Source organism: Pangasianodon hypophthalmus, chromosome 17, assembly GCF_027358585.1.
Source record: "Pangasianodon hypophthalmus isolate fPanHyp1 chromosome 17, fPanHyp1.pri, whole genome shotgun sequence".
Classification (NCBI taxonomy): Eukaryota; Metazoa; Chordata; class Actinopteri; order Siluriformes; family Pangasiidae; genus Pangasianodon; species Pangasianodon hypophthalmus.
In genome coordinates, this window is record NC_069726.1 from 9,448,116 (window position 1) to 9,466,105 (window position 17,990).

General features: G+C 39.5%; 1 protein-coding gene across 1 annotated transcript; it reads right to left on the reverse strand.

Annotated features, from left to right (window-relative positions):
• Positions 1-477: 477 nt before the first annotated feature.
• LOC117599380 (olfactory receptor 1-like) lies at positions 478-1,548 on the reverse strand. The gene has a single exon (XM_034312821.2). The coding sequence runs from the start codon at positions 1,533-1,535 to the stop codon at positions 570-572; it is 966 nt and encodes a 321-aa protein (XP_034168712.2). The 5' UTR covers positions 1,536-1,548; the 3' UTR covers positions 478-569.
• Positions 1,549-17,990: the final 16,442 nt, after the last annotated feature.

Sequence of the window (17,990 nt, forward strand, 5' to 3'; positions counted from 1 at the left end):
TACATGGCCAAAAGTTTGTGGACACCTGACCATAACACTCATATGTTAACCCAGAGTTGTTCAGTGGGGTTGAGGTCAGGGCTCTCTGTGGGGCTATTTGAGTTCTTCCACTCCAACCTTGACAAATCATGTCTTCATAGACTTTGCTTTGGCCATAGGGGCACTGTCATGCTTTAACATGTTTATGCTCGGCCACTTCTTTCCAGGGAATTCAAGGGAAGTAGTACCGTATGATGACTTCTCTTACATTTTTATTTCTGGTGACCAGTAATTTTGCATTATAGTTTTCCAAATAATAATTCATACGAATTCATACCAATTAATTCATATTCATAAATAATATAATTACAATTTATTTAGAAAGTGAACATCAACATGATTTTGCATACAAATTAATTACATACAAAGAAAGCATCAACAGTATAATATATGGACTTAACTGGCAGACCCATTTTAATAGCAGAAACAATGATAACTAAATACATTCCACTTTTGTTTAATTTAAGATACACTTATTGTGGCATTTTAATTCATCATAATTTTATTTACAGCTCTTTCCATTGCAATGTTCATCTTGCATGTTTGTAGAGTAATTTAATAGCCTGCATGACCTCCTCTGTCTTTAACGTATATATGATGGGGTTTAGCATAGGTGGAATAGTTTGTGTCAGGACAGTATTAATTATCCTGATATTTGTGTCTATACGTGTGGTAAGAGCTACAGAATAAACACTAATTATTGGTAGATAAAACATGGCCACTAATATAAGATGTGATGTGCAGGTTTTCATAGCTTTGACTTGCTCAACACCACGTGCAATCTTCCGTAATGCAAAACCAATACAAACATATGAGGCAATTATTAGTATTAATGGAAAGTAAAGCAGGGTAGCAGTACAGACGTTGCCCATTATAGAATTTATGGTATTATCATTACAGGCTAATTTGTATATAGGGCCATGATCACAGAAATAACTATAAACTGTTGTAGATCTACAGAAGGACAATCTAGTAATTAGAGCCACAAGGACAGCAGTGACACTCACAGATAGAACCCACATGACACCAATAATGAAAATCATTGCTGCTTTGGTGACAATAGCATGATACCTTAGAGGAAAACATATAGCAATTAGTCTGTCATAGGCTAAAGCAAGCAAAGTAAGACACTGCAGAGTCATAAAGCAATAAACAAAAAACATGTTTGACAAACAGGCTTCGTAGGATATACTCTGATTATCAAACAGAAACATGTCCAGGAGCTTTGGAATAAGAGCAGAGCTTCCACACAGATCAGAGAGAGCCAAGTTGAAGACAGCTATATACTTGGCTGTGTGTAAACTGCGTGCCAGGTAGATGGTGCCCATTATAAAAGAATTCCCCAAAAAGGTCACAATATACACAAAGCAAAGAAACAAATAATAGTACTTTGCATGTGGGATATTGTAAAGTCCAGTGATGTAAAATGTGGAGGGGCGAATAAATGTTGCATTTGTTGATGTTACTGAATGAATGGAAGAAATGTTATCAGCCATCTGGCTGCTAGAATTAACACCTATGAAAAATCAAATATTAACATGACTTGAGTGCAAACCCCATAAATTAATTTACATCTAAATATTAATGAAATATTGCAGTGAAAACTAGTCTCCCTAAATCAAGAAGAAATGTTTTATTTTATATATATATTTTATTATTAATGACAGCATATCAGTACAAGTGGAAACAACTATTGTTTTAATACTGTACCTTGTGCAGACGAAACAGTTTGCCAGCCGTACATAAATGTCAGGCATATTTATGTATGATTGTGATGACATCATTCCTTGTAGTAGTACCCTGTTTGCTTTTCTTTGCCATTCTAATTGCAATGTATTCCTCTGAGATATCATACCGTCACCAAAACAAACAGCTCCGAATTGTAGCTCTGATTCCTAGACTGTCCTTCTGTACATAAACCAAAGTTATTTCTGTTATCATGGCCCTATCTATAAGCAATTGTGTAATTGTGGCAGTGGTGTTCATTCCATTGGCACAAATAACTGTTTATTTACATATATTTACACATTATTACATTTACATTTATATACAAGAGCATAGTCGGTATTGTGGCTATAGAGCTATGCAATTTAGCATGTTTATTCATATAGTACTGGAAGTTTTATGGCTTAGTAGTTAATTGTTATTCTAAACATATACACATCCAATTACTAGGCGAAAAATGGAAGAAAGTAGAGAACTATGTATCTGCTGTGTTGTAAATTTGGAAATCTACTAAAACACTATCTAAATGTTATGCAAATGTTATGGAGTTAAAGCTCCAATCCAGTGACTGTTTCGATAAATATCATTTGCAGTGTTATATCTACAGTCACCGTCCACTTTATTAGGAACACCTGTACAACTGCACATTCAATTCAATTCAATTTTATTTATATAGTCGTTTTAACAATGGACATTGTCACAAAGCAGATTTAAAGAAATATATAAATTCCAGATATAAATTTTACATTCACAAATTTATCCCTAATGCGCAAGCCACAGGCGACAGTGGCAAGAAAAAACTCCCGGAGACGATCTGAGGAAGAAATCTTGAGAGGAAGCAGACTCAGAAGGGAGCCTATTCTCATCTGGGTGACACCAGATAGTGTGATTGGAAATAATTTCCCTTCTATAAATGTGTACTATATAGTCAAAAAAGTGCAGTTGTGTAGCCAAGAACTTATGAGCTTATCAGCAACTTATGAATATGAGCATCAGAGTTATTTCTGAATTTTTTTATCCAGTGGATATTAAAAAGTCTACACACCCCTGTTAAAATGGCAGGTTTTTGTGATGTAAAAAATGAAACCAAGATAAATTATGTCAGAACTTTTTCCACCTTCAATGTGAAATTACAATGTATAAAAATTAAGTGAAAACCAATCAGAACGTTTTGGGGAAAAATAGGAAAAATAAAAAACTTACAATAACCTGGTTGGTTCCATAAGTGTGCACACCCCTAAACTAATTAACTTATGCCATTTTAACAGAGGTGCATGGACGTTTTATATCCACAGTAGTTTTAACTTGAAGTCTGTTTTGTTGAAGTTATCAGCTGTTCAGTGATGGAGACTGTGCATAATATTCATAGCAATTGAAGTCCTAAGCCATCGTAGGAAAACTGTTCATAGCAATTGTAGTTCTAAGCCATCTTTATGGTTTCTAAGTGGTACCATCCACAGTAATCTCAGTGACATTTAGGCTGTCCATGCTTGACAAAGAGAGAAAGAGAGAGCGCAGGAAAGCGATTGATTTTAACAATATTTTATTAAAGACATTTTGGTTTCATACAAGTTATTTACATTATTTTCACTTCTTAATCCAAATCCATTTACAAAAGTTATTTCTCCAAAATTTAGAGAGAATAAAACAGCTTTAAAGTCCCATATACTTTTAAATGTTTCCACATGCTTCATTTTAACATAGTATTTATATTCCATCATTATCCTTGCTTTGACCAAACACTTGAATACTGGTAATCACAGTATAGGAAAATTCCTTCTATTTTTTTCTTTCTACTGAAATAAATGGCCAACTTTGCCAGGTCCCCCTTTTTCGGTAGTAGAGTCAGCAGTGCCCTCCTGCAGCTTAAAGGCCCTCTGGTCATGCTGTCATTGATCACAGATAACAGATCCTCTCCTAGAGTGGACCAAAATGCTTTATAAAACTCCACTGGAAGACCATTGATGCCTGGAACGTTTCCATTTGCCACTTTCTGAAGTGCCCCCTCTAGCTCTTGTAGCATCAGTTGATACTCCAGTTCCTCATTTGTCCCCTGTGAAACTTGTGTTAATCTGCTGAGAAAATGTTGTTCACCTGACAGGTCCCTGCTGTATTCACATGTGTAGAGTTCTGAAAAGAAATCCACAGCTCTTTTCCTTATCTGCAGTAAATCCGTCAGTTCTTGTCCATCAGCAGTGCAGAGACAATGAATGAGCCTACTCTGACCATTCTTCTTTTCCAAAATGAAGAACAACTTGGATGGTGCATCCATTTCCGTTGTGCACTGAAATCTACATCTAATTAATGCCCCCTGTGCTCCAATCCCTAGTAGATCAACTAGTAAATCTCTTTTGTCCTTGAGTGCCTGAATGTGGCCTGGATCTCCTGTGGACTCACACAAAACCTGGAGTTCCACAATACTTATCTCTAGATCCTTAATTGATCGATTGATGTCTTTAGTCACATTAAATGTGTACTGATTACAAAATTGCGGGATTTGAACTTTCCCTACATCCCACCAATGTTGCAAAGAGGTAAAATGTTTCTTTTCTATCTGCCATGTTTTCCAAAAAAAAAACCACTACAACAATTTTTAAAATGCCCATCATTCAACAACATGCTATTAAAATGCCAATATGCACTTTTGTGTTTTATTCCATTTATGAAAACATGTCCAGTTAACAAAGAATGATCAGAAAAACCTATTGGGTACATGCTACGAGATTTAAAAATCTGGAGGTGCTGCTGAAAACAATAAAATCTATCTACCTAGCTAAAGATATGTAATTATCTTTAGTATGCTCCCATGAATATTGCCTTACATTGCTGTGCTTAGATCGCCACACATCCTCCAACTCATAAGTCTCAACAATACATTATTGTTAGTCATTAGTTTTCTTGAATGAACATGAGGTTCTAGATGATTTCTATCAATATCATCAACAGTGGAATTAAAGTCTCCCCCATTATTAAAAAAATTGAGGAGACACATCCAGCAATTGTATTTGCTAGCTTTTCTAAAAATACACATCTCTCTCTTGGTAAGACTGGTGCATAAACATTTAAAAGAATTACATTTATTTTTTCATAATTTGCACTAACTTTAAGTAGACGGCCTTCAACAACCTCATAATATGTATAAGAGATTGGTAAAAAATTCTTTGAAAACAGAATTGCCACTCCTGCACATAGTGAACTTTTATGGCTGAATATGATCTTTCCTTGCCATTGTCTCTGCCATTCCACTTCCATGTCTTTGGTAGAATGTGTTTCTTGCTGGGGGTAGAGCTTTCTCATACAAAGCCCCACAGTTATGGAACAGCCTTCCACTTAGTGTTCGGGGCTCAGACACAGTCTCAGTGTTTAAGTCTAGGCTGAAAACATATTTGTTTAGTCAAGCCTTTTGTGAATAGTTTTCTTAGGTACAGGGGCAGGTCTGGAGGGTTTCACAGGCATAGAGTGTTGTGGTGAAATGGGATGTTTGGATGCTGTCGCCCCCCCACTCTCACACGTTCACTCAGGTTTGTCGACGGTGGAGTGGCTGGCTGCCTTATGTCCCAGGGTGCCCTCATGTCTGTGTTAGCTTCTGGCTCTCCCTTTCAGTTATGCTGTCATAGCTAGTCTTGCCGGAGTCCCTGCTTGCACTCTGCATGCAAAGTACATCGTGCTTAACCATTAGAGGACAAAAGCTCACCTAACAATCTCTTCCTTTCTCTCCATCTCTCTCTCTCCCTCACTCTCTGTCGAGCTACACATGCTACTTCTGAGATGCCAGTGATGCCAGTGATCCTGACCCCTTCTGCTCCTCCTCGCTGCCTGACCCATCCTGATGCCCTACTTCTGGTTGGAGTTCTCATCGGTTGAGTTCGCTCGCTGCTGCTGGGGGTGGCCCCATATGGACTGCCTGAAGAACTGTTTGGATTGCTGGGGATGGTGCCAACTGGGGGCTGTGGAGATGGCTTGGGGATCACATATGGGGAGTTGTACTGTAATGGCTTGGGACTGCGATTGCTGTAGTGGCTTTGGGGCTGCAGTTGCCACGAGCAGCTTCGTACTCAGGACTCCATCAGTGGACAGTGGATAGATTTTAACCAGCCGGACCTCTTGCAAATACTGTGATGAATTTATTGGTTGCACAATTGCACTATTTGTCCATTTAGTACACAATAGAAGGGACTTATTTATAATTGCACTATCCGTTGCACCCAGATGAGGATGGGTTCCCTTTTGAGCCTGGTTCCTCTCAAGGTTTCTTCCTCATATCATCTCGGGGAGTTTTTCCTTGCCACCGTCGCCACTGGCTTGCTCATTAGGGATAAATTCACAGTGATAAATTTAAATATTTACAATATATTTTTGTGAATCCATTTATTTCTGTAAAGCTGCTTTGTGACAATGTCCATTGTTAAAAGCGCTATACAAATAAAATTGAATTGAATTGAATTGAATTGGACATAATTTCCTAAAACATTTTGGACGCTCACTGTCCAAACTCAAATCTTCTATGCAGCTGTCTTTTGCGACTGGTTTTAAAGACAAGTTTTTCCCATTTTTGTATCTTGTTCTAATTTTCTTTTGGTCTGTGGTGTTTTAAATACAGTACCATTTTCCTTCACCCTAATAGTGTCACCACACAGTTCATGAATTTCATTTTCGATTTGTTGCATATCTATAATGGACTGAGAAAATTCATCATTCATTGTAACTACTGCAAACATGCCTCCCTCAACATTCTCCTCAGCAAGTAGATGCACTCCTGTAGCCTTCTCAGCCTCTGCCCTGGCCACAGTCACTAACTCTTCCTGACTTCTAGCTCCAAACTGAGCCTCTGCCTCATCCTGGTTTTTAACTCTAGCCTGAGCCACCGTCTCCCCATGAAATACTGCATCCATCTGCGCTGCCTGTCTTGTCGTACTTGGCCTCTCGGCAATCTCTTTTTCAGCCTGTAGTGCAGTTGCCTTCTCTGGACAGTTGTGCACTACATGTCCCTCCTGTCCACACTGAAAACATTTAATTGACTTTGATGTTACAAATATTGTGTATTCAAACTTTAAACTTTAAACTTTATAGCAATATTTAGCTCTTCATCATTGTTTTTCAGAATCATATACACTTGCCTCCTAAAGGAGACTACATGTTTCAGCTTTGGTGATTTACAACCTGAGGGGATCATTTTGATAGCAGACACTATCTGACCATGCCATGACAATTCTCTCTCCAAAACTTCATGGCTAATGAACTGATAATGATAATGGGAGTAGGTTTTTGCCGGAGTAACTAACGGAAGAATGACTGTGTATGTATTCCTGAGTATGAATGCCTGCTCAACAAATTAACTTTATTGATTTAGTCCAGAAACATAACAACTGCATTATTCATTCTTGATCCTGCTTTTAAACTCTCATAACCAACAACTTTACCACCCACAAGACTACACTCCTGCACCAAAAAATCCACGCCGACAGTGGTTTGAAGATAGGGAATGTTACCTCAGACATTATATTTCTAATGAATTTAAGAACAAGTAGTTTATTTAAATGAAGTTTTTAATGAGGAAATATTTATTTAAAAAATATTAATTAATAAAATATGTCCTGTTTATATTTGTCACCAAGAACACAATAATGGAGTATTATATCAGCAACCCAGATCAAGTTTTGAAACCTCGTTTTTGCTAGCATCTACATTATATGACTAATCATGCCAGATAACATGTTCAACCTTTGGAAGCCCTGCAGGGTTTGTGATTTGGGGTATGTTAGATTAATTATATAAAAATTCTGTTAGTTTAAATAGGAAAGTAAACGGTACATGCATACACCATGGTTATTATTAAATGTAGGCCAGCTGAATTTACATGACAGTAGAAATAAATAAGCTGATGTAACTGCTGCAGACTATTTATAATAATATGCATAGGCAATTTTATAAAGGGTGCAAAGGATGCAGCAGTACCCCTACTGTTGGCATTGATTTTTGCCCCCACATTTTTGGGTCTTTGTCCTTCAGTGAACAACTAATTATTTCAAAAATAGCCATGTTTTTAAATTAAAATTTTGCTTAAGCTTTCTTGCTATTAATAAAACAAATACCCCAGCACCTGATACATTTTTGGAATCTTCAAGGTGTTGTGAAGGAAAATGTTTAACCTATTCTACAGAAGCATGATTTACCCTTTTGTCAAGACTAAAAACCATTTTAATGATGTTTGGTAATTTGTAGCACCTTTGTTTTAGACCTTATTAAATGTAGGCCTACATTCATCCTCAATGACATAATGACAGAGACTAAGGGGAAGGTTAAGACTCCATGTGCTGGCCATTTAATGAATCAACAGTAACAGATCCAAAACAGTAGTCCAAGCTTGTGCTGTAAAGGCAGGAAGTAAAAGCACAGATAATCCAGACACTCATCCAACAAAGGGCAAAAAACCACCAGGGAAGGCACAAACGAAACAATGAAACAAATTATCATACACAAGAATAGCAAACACGAAACAAGACCTCATTAATTAATGGAAATGTTATAAAGACCTTGCAGTGAGTGCATGATTGTGCACTTATCCATGAGCAGGAAGTGTCAGGGGAACAGGAAGAGTGTGCGTTAGAACCGAGGCGAAGGAGCCCTCTGTTGGCTTGTAGGTGTCATGATGAGTTGATGTTACATATGTTAAAAACGTTATTTATTTGTAGCATACTTATTTATGGCATCAATGACTCTGTTTATGTAGCAGTGTACATATGTATGCACCAGCCCCCAACCAAAACCTAACTTCCCCCCTGGAGGGTCCCGAACATGAACCAGCCCAGTCGACAATGAATGAAGATCAGGTACTACGTCTTTGGCTACAACCCATGATCTTTCCTCAGGACTGTGCCCCTGCCAACGAACAAGGCACAAAGTAGAACACTTGTTTTCCAGTCAGGTGCATAAATATTTGGACATTGACAAAGTTATTTTTATTTTAGCTGTCTAACACAGTATATTGTAGTTGAAATTAAATAATGATTATAAGCTCAATGTGCAGAATTTGCTTTAATTTGAGGGTATTTTAGGCTGAAAAATCAAAACAAACCCAACAGAGAGATAGCAAAAACAATGGGTGTGACCAAATCAACCATTTGGCACATTCTTAAAAAGAAAGAACACACTGGTGAGCTCAGGAACACCAGAATACCATGGAAAACAACTGAGGTAGATGACAGAAATATTCTTTCCCCTGGTGAAGAAAAACCCCTTCACAAAAGTGGGCCAGATCAAGAACACTCTCTAGGCATATCTGTGTCAAAGTCAACCATCAAGTGAAGTCTTCGCCAGAGTAAATACAGAGGGTTTACCACAAGCTGTAAACCACTGGTAAGCCTCCAAAATAGGAAGACCAGATTATCCAGTAGTTCTGGTACAGTACAGTTCTGGACCAACATCTTATGTATAGATGAGACAAAGATCACTTGTCTCCAGTCCTCTATGACTGGAGGAGGAAATGACAGCCTCACCCAGCTCAGCACTGTGGGACAAAGTGTGTGGTCGTAGACCTCTGCCGCGTCTTCATAGATGTGCAGTTCAAACATCCAGGGGAGCTATGACCCTAATGGTCTCTCATAAAAGAGCACAATGGATCAACCTGTCGAGCCTCCCACAGAAAGAAAAGAAAAGATGCAGCTGCTAGATGTGACTGTGCACCCCAAAGGCCTTTTTGGCCCTGCTATGGCTACCATGCAAAAGCAGTGTGAGGAGAAGAAAAGGGAAGGTGATGTGCTCCTGTTATGCATCCCCAGGAAGCAAATGGTCCCCTCCCAGACACCTCGGCAGACGTTTGCTTGGGCTGTAGCCTGTTCACCAGCCTACCGGATCACAAAGTATCAGCTGCCGTCCCAAGCCTCCACGCAGGGCCCAAACAAGCCTTTGGGGCCTAGGGGTGTGTCCTTCACACCCAATGTAACACAAGGAAGTCATACTTTCCTCCTGTCACTCAGCTGGGGAAGAACAAGCATGTTGTGCCACCTAGCATGCTGCACCTGGAAGGGCCCGCAGGCGCAGCCAGACACCAGCCTCACCATTTTGAAAAAGCTCTGTGTAGCTGAGGCGGCATAGCCAAGTGTAGGCTGTGGATGGAGCAAGTAGGCAGGTTTTATAGGCAGGCAACATGATTGTTCCCACTTGTTTTATTACCAGTAGTCTACTTGTGTGCGTGATTCCTTTTCAGCAGAGGCCATGAGCCATAGAGAAATGGAGCTGGCAGAGTGCACACACGAAATGTGCACTTGAACTTAGATTTGAACTTGAAAATGGCAAAGTCACAAATTGTTTGGACTGTTATTGCTTTCTCTTTTTTTGCATTTAATTTCATGAGAATGCATGCTGAAAAGCAATTGGTGAAAATAACCAAGAAAGTGAAAATAAAAGAAAAACCAAAAGCTCCACCAATGTACACTTGTACACAGTGTACACAGGAGTCCTCCTTCACACACATATTCTACACTCACTTCCTGTGCCAGTTCCAAAGGGCAGAGGCAGCTTTGGTCCCCATAGCTCAGAAGTGCACCAACAGAAGGAGAGACAAAAAAGAGTGCCAAATAAGTTTCATAAGCACGAACTAATGAAACCCTTTTAAAACTAATGTTCCACAATGTGCATTCAGTCCCATTACCGAGAGACACTCGTATCTGCCATGTTGAATCTGGGCACAGATTTGCTATCCAGGGGCAAGCTATGTTATAGAGATTGGAAGCTCCACAATGAAGTAAAATTTTCAGGCATGCAGAAATAGATCTCTTTGCATCGAAAGCGAATATGCAGTGAAAGCGAATATGCAATATATCCCGCTATTCTATTCCCTGAATGAGAGGCCGCATCAGGAAAGCATGTTAGTCACTTGCAGTCTACAAGAAGGCACAGAGGAGACTCTTCTTTTTGAGGAAGCTCAGGTCCTTCAATGTATGCATCAGGATGCTCCACATGTTCAACCAGTCACTTGCGGCAGGCACCATCTTTTACACAGCAATATGCTGGGGCAGTGGCATCAAAGCTGGGGATGCCAGATAAGGCATAAGGAAAGCTGGAGAGGTCATTGGGACCAACCTAGACTCCCTGGAAACAGTCGTGGAGGTGAGGATGCTGGTAAAACTGTTCTGTAGTGGAGCACTGTCCGTTCCAGCCACAGTGCAGCAAAGAGTGGCCCTTCATACCATCGTTATCTGAATTAATTTCAATTATTTATCTATCTATCTATTATGTTGTGGGCTTGGAGGGAATGTAGACCTTAATAAGCTTATCAGTGCGAATTGTGAGTTGTGTCAACTGGCTCAGAGACATTTGGTCATCCTTGCATGCTAATTCAGACTACACTGTTTTAGTCAATCCTCTGGGAAATGCATTTTCTAAAGCTGGCTCGTTCCACCCTCTAAAGTGTGAAATGACAAGGCATAATCTGCTGCTGATTGCTTATCTTGGCTGAGTTCTAGGAACATTTCACCAGCTTCATGTGTGGAAGCTGGATGATTAAAGGCCTTCTGAAATTCACTCTCGAAGTGCGGAAAGAATTGTCATGTCGATTGGTCACATATAGCGGTAACCCAGTCTAGTGCTCTTGGGGTCAGTAACAATATCACTAAGCTTAACTTGTCGATATCCCTAGGATAGAGGGAGAGCTTGCAAACTGGACTGAACATTGCATTAGAAAATCCTTGTATTTCCTGGAGAGCTGCCATATTTATGTTTGTGCAATGGAGGGTCATGCTGAGTACAATTACAGATTAATGTTTTAGCATGGGGCCACTCACGTTAACAGTGTGAGGTTGATTTGTGGAAGGCACTGCACCTCGGAAGGCTCTGATGAGCTCCTCTACAGCTGCGGAAGTGTTGGGCGTAACCACCAGTTCATGTGCAATAGCTGCTTGCAGATCCTGACCCTCTGCTGGTGAGATGTTAAACAGAAAGGTCTCCAGCTCCATGTTGTTGAGGTGTAATAAATCAACAGTAACAAATTGAAAACAGCAAAACAATGTCGTGAATGAGGCATGAAGTCACCGCACAGATAATCCGGGTACTCATCCAACAAAGGGCAAAACCAACAAAATTGAATGCATATTAAAATGTTGGCCTAAGTAACATTCTATACTTTCTTACAGCAATAACAAAAATAACACGGTTTAGAAAATATTCAGTATCTTTTTTAAAATTGAGTATGAACAGATTAAGTAAAAATCACAGTAAAAACACCACTAAAAAGTAACATTTTATGATTTATTTCTTGCAGTAGCAGCATAGCACATATCAGAACAAATATCAAACAAAAATAAACAAATCTCAACATTAATGTATATACAGATACTGTATATACTGTAAATATACTGTATATCACTGTTCACTTTATTAGGAACACATTTACACCTGCACATTCATGCAGTTATCTAATCGGCCAGTCAAGTGGCAGCAGTGCAATGCACAAAATCATGCAGAATGACCAGATTGGTCTGAGCTAACAGGAAGCCTAAAGTAACTCAAATAATCACTCTTTATATCATGTGTAAACAACTTGGTTGGCAAAAATGCATCTCAGAACACACATCACATCAACCCTTTAGGTGGATGGGCTACAATAGAAGACCACATTGGGTTACTCTCCTGTCAGCCAAGAACTATCATAGGCACAGGCTCACCCAAACTGGACAGTTGAAGATTAGAAAAAAAAAAATCACCTGGTCTTTTTCCAGTCTTCAACTGTCCAAGTTTGGTGAGTCTGTGCCCATGATAGCCCATTCTGATGTTTGATGATGCTGACATTAACTGAAGCTCTTGACCTGGATTTGCATGATTTTATGCATTGTGCTGCTGGCACATGATTGGCTGTTTGGATAACTGCATAAATGAGATGGTGTACAGGTTTGCCTATCATAGTGGATAGTGTGTGTGTGTGTGTGTGTGCACGTGTGTGTGTATATTTTCAGCAAATATCGCACCAGCCAACATCTCCCCCCTCCACCACCGCCCCCAATGGTCCGATCTTGACAACTTACACAGGACAATGAATAGTCCATAGAGGATTGTTCACAAAACATGATAAGTATGAAATATATGAAATTGTGTGATATGTTGCTGAAAGCCGAATGGCTGAAGGCAGCCATGTTTTAGAAGTAACCCAATGGAAATTAAAATCCAGGTACAGATTAGCTACAGATTACTTACAGACTGGTTCCTAAGAAACAGCAATTTGAACTTAAATCCATCCCCTGTTGACATCCATCTCCCAAGATTTGTACATCTATTCATAACACTGGCGTGAAGATGCCTTTCAGAATTATACAACAGTTATAGTTGTTTTAGTAAATTAAGTTCTGCCCTAGTAGGATTGATTGGCATATCGGGGCTATGCTGTTTGCAAATCTCAACATGTTTATGATAATAAATGGGGATTAGACTCTGCTGAGTAATTTGACAAACAAATTGTGAACATATGACTAGTTTGCAAAAATATATTCAGCAAATTATGCAATCTTTCATAAATTTGAGTGGGTGTGGCTAAATGGTCCAGATTTTTGTGTTAAGCCAAAGATTGTGAGGGGGGAAATTAAATTCACTGTTTGCTTAATTTTCCAGAGATATACTTGCTTTTATGTGAAAAGAATAGTTCCCCCCAGTGGCGCAGTTCAATAAGTTGCATGGCTTACTAGTGCATAGACGAACCTAGCATTCAAGTTTCTTGACAGTAGGTGAGAGTTAACCCTGTTAAATGCCTGGTGAAAGCTGATTGGTTGATGACAGCCATGTTTTTTAAGTAAGCATTATCAAAAGTCCACTTACATATTAGCACAGATATGCAATCTACCAAATGTCAGCTAAACAGGACATATGGTACCTGAGAAACAGTTATTTGAACTTAGCCCCACCCCTTTGTATGATCACACCCAAACTTTGCAAATGACATCAGAATGGTTTTCTGTATATACCTTTCAGTTTTCATGTAAATTCATGCAATCTTAATGAGATAAAGCTGTTTGAATAAATTTAGCCCCACCTCATAAGAATTGATTGGCATGTGACAGCCGTATTGTTCACAAATGTCAATATCTTTCTGATAATTGTTGAGTTTCATACTCTGCTGAATAGTTTAACACCATATTTGTGAAGACAAGCCAAAAATCCCAGAAAAGGTTTGGCAAAGAAAGTTTAGGATATTATCCAAATTATTGTTCTGCTCAGTCTATAAACTGCAAAACTGCATTTTGGTCAGAGAAAAACAATCAGGTTAAAAAAGCAGTTTCACTGTACACTGTATTTTCCAAGAAATATGCTTGGTTTTGTATGCACAATCACAAATAGTGCCTCTCAGTGGCCAACTTGAGTGAGATCCCATCAAATAGTAATGGGTAACAACCTCAAGCTAGCATTCAACTTTTGTCCCAATAGCTCAATGTTAACCCTCGTCAAATACCTGCTTAAATCTGATGGCAGCCATGTTTTTTAATTAATTAGGTCATCATCAAAAATCCACTGATACATTAGCACATAGATGCAATATACCGAATTTCATTGTCACAAAGCAGCTTTACAGAAATAAATAGATTCAAAATAAATTAAACGAAAATAAATTGTAAATATGTGAATTTATCCCTAATGAGCAAGCCAGAGGCGACGGTGGTGAGCAAAAACTCCCTGAGACGATATGAGGAAGAAACCTTGAGAGGAACCAGACTCAAAAGGGAACCCATCCTCATCTGGGCGCAACGGATACTACAATTATAAATAAATCCCTTCTATTATTGTGTGCTATATGAACAGTGCAATTGTGCAACCAATAAATTCATCACAGTTTTTGCAAGAAGTCCTGTTGGTTAAAATCTATCCACTGTCCACTGATGGACTCCTGAGTACAAAGCTGCTGGTGGCAACTGTAGCCCCAAAGCCACCACAGCAATCGCAGTCCCAAGCCATCACAGTAAAACTCCCCATATGAGATCCCCAAGCCATCTCCACGGCCCCCAAGTGGCACCATCCCCAGCAATACCACTGATCTTCAGGCCGTCCATGTGCAGCCTGTGGAGTGCTTCCGAGCCCAGCACCTCCTCTGTCCCATCAGGTTCCCGGCCTGTGCATTACAACTCCATCCACTGCCCCTTGCATTTACTTTTTGCTTGATCAATATTTAAAGCGCTGGCATTCTTGCAGATTTTCCTGCAGGAACACACGCTGCTCGTAGTCGATTGTCCATTTCCAGAAGTTGTTAAACTTGTCTGGTGGGGTTCTCATTCTCTCCGCTTCACAGGCCTCCCAAGCGGTATCACTTCTTTGTCTGATCTGTAGCTTGTTGTGGGTTCTTTCTTCACAGAAGATATTTTTGGGCTGCCAGCCCTCCCCATCCCATGGTGCCATCTTTTTTGCCGCTGTCAACTGACTCTCCATTGGTCACCAATCTTTCTTGGAGCATGCCCAAGAAGTTACTGTACATGTCTTAGAACAGCTAAAAAAAATTCCTAGTTACAGAAGAGGAACTGGTTGAGGAACCTGGTAGGACTTGGTAGGTTGTTAACTGCAGCCACATCCCTTGGCTCCTTGTTCTTTGTTGGTCTGTCTGCTGCAAATACTATCAGCATAAGCACACTTAAGAAACAGGTACAAAAGTTAAACAATAAGCTACCAGAAATTCATCAACAGATACATTTTCAACAGGCAACAACAGTTATGTGGTATTGACAAAACCATGCAGGGCAGCATTCTCATATTCACTCAGCATTGCTCAATAGCTCTATACAAGAAATCTGTAAACTGTCTAAAGCATTCAAGTTCAATCTCATAGAACTTAACATCATCAGCCACAACATTAAAACCACCTGCCTAATATTGTCTAGGTCCCCCTTGTGCCGCCAAAACACCTCTGACTCATCGAGGCATGGACTCCACAAGACCTCTGAAGGTGTGCTGTGGTATCTGGCACCAAGATGTTAGCTGCAGATCCTTTAAGTCCTGTAAGTTGCGAGGTGGGGCATCCATGGATCAGACTTGTTTGTCCTGCACATCTCACAGATGCTTGATTGGATTGAGATCTGGGTAATTTGGAGGCCAAGTCAACACCGTGAAGTCTTTGTCCAGTTCCTCAAACCATTCCTGAACAATTTTTGCAGTGTGGCAGGGCACATTATTCTGTTGAAAGAGGCCACCACCATTAGGGAATACCGATGCCATGAAAGGGTGTGCTTGGTCTGCAACAATGTTTAGGTAGGTAGTACGTATGAATGTAACATCCACATGAATGTCTCTGCCAGCTTGCCTTCTTCACATATTGCATCCTGATGCCATCTCTTCCCCAGGTAAGTGACATGCATACACCCAACCATCCACATGATGTAAAAGAAAACATGATTCATCAGACCAGGCCACATGATTCATCAGACTGTCTTCCTTAGGGTTCCACCAGGTGTCACACCTCACCTGGATGACATTGTACCACTTTAGATCACAGTAGGAGACAGAGCTTGAGCTAATAGACCTTATAGAGCTTATAGTCTGATACAAACCCAGATGCTCACAGTCTGTGATGAACTGTCTAGATGCTTATAACCTTCCAGGAACTCTATGGATCATAAATGTGAACGCTTGGATGTGAAGACTACCAAGGGTTTAAACCTCACAAACTTCACATACCATGGGCTGCAAAGGTAACCTTTGTGCTGTGCAGGACTAAGACAATGCCATTCTCTAGAAGAATGAGGGGGGATGTGGGTACCAAAGCTGCCACTAGACACTAGTAGGTGCATCCACTTCCTGCATCCTATGGGAAGAAGGGAGAAGGTGACTTCACCTGAGACCATCCTGGGATAAAAACCTCCAATGGACGCTCCCTTTGTCTGGCACAGTGCTATATGCAACAGAACTAAACTGATCTACGCTGAATGCGACTCCCCACTACATGCACGAGCAAGACCTAGTTTATTACAATACAGAGCCAATAACCTTCGCTCATGAACAGTGTTATTGTGATTCTGTAGTTATTTGGTAGATATTAGATCAAGCACATCTCACTATTCTTATTTCACTTAGAATCCACCTATTCAAAAACTGGGACAGATTAATTGGCGCTAGAGCTTTCTGAAATCCATTCTTTATTTAAAGGTCCATTCCTGATGCCTATGTAGCATGGAACCCTTCCTTTTAAATTTCCCAGTATATGGTTTGTTCCTCCTTTGTGCGTGCACACACACACACACACACACACAAACAATTGTACAATGCAGATTGTAGCACTGTTGTAGCACGAGTAACTGACACACAAACACAGCTTTGTTTGTTTGTTGAGATTATTTCTGATGCTTTATATAAATGTATCAGTTTTAAAAAATGGCATCCCTACTTTACAAAGACAATGACAGTAAAAAGAGAAAAATAAAAATGTTTTCTATCACCAATTTCCATATTTCCTTTACAATTGGGCTGACAGGTATGCATATAAGAAAATGTTCAAATGTTACAGTAGTCCTAAGTTATAAATCTGGAATTTAAAAAAATTGTAGGGTGGTCAAGGCTTGGGGTCACATAAATTTATAATGTCCATTTGTGCTTTTTTGGCACAAAATTTTAGGAACCCCTGTTTTAGCTCAAAATATCAGTTACTGTATAAGTTATTCTATTTATATATTCATTTTTGCTCATTTTCATTTTGTGTGCAAATAAGTCTTGCACTTTCTGGTACACAGCTTACTTTGATATCTACCTCTGAATGGTGCTGCTAATTAAATGAAAAAAAAAAAGACAAGCAGACAAAGCACCAAAGTATGCAGTACATGGCCAAAAGTTTGTGGACACCTGACCATAACACTCATATGTTAACCCAGAGTTGTTCAGTGGGGTTGAGGTCAGGGCTCTCTGTGGGGCTATTGGAGTTCTTCCACTCCAACCTTGACAAATCATGTCTTCATAGACTTTGCTTTGGCCATAGGGGCACTGTCATGCTTTAACATGTTTATGCTCGGCCACTTCTTTCCAGGGAATTCAAGGGAAGTAGTACCGTATGATGACTTCTCTTACATTTTTATTTCTGGTGACCAGTAATTTTGCATTATAGTTTTCCAAATAATAATTCATACTAATTCATACCAATTAATTCATATTCATAAATAATATAATTACAATTTATTTAGAAAGTGAACATCAACATGATTTCGCATACAAATTAATTACATACAAAGAAAGCATCAACAGTATAATATATGGAATTAACTGGCAGACCCATT

Bases quoted from the DNA above. Each gene is read 5' to 3' on its own strand.
- LOC117599380 (XM_034312821.2), bottom strand. From the start codon at position 1,535: ATGGCTGATAACATTTCTTCCATTCATTCAGTAACATCAACAAATGCA.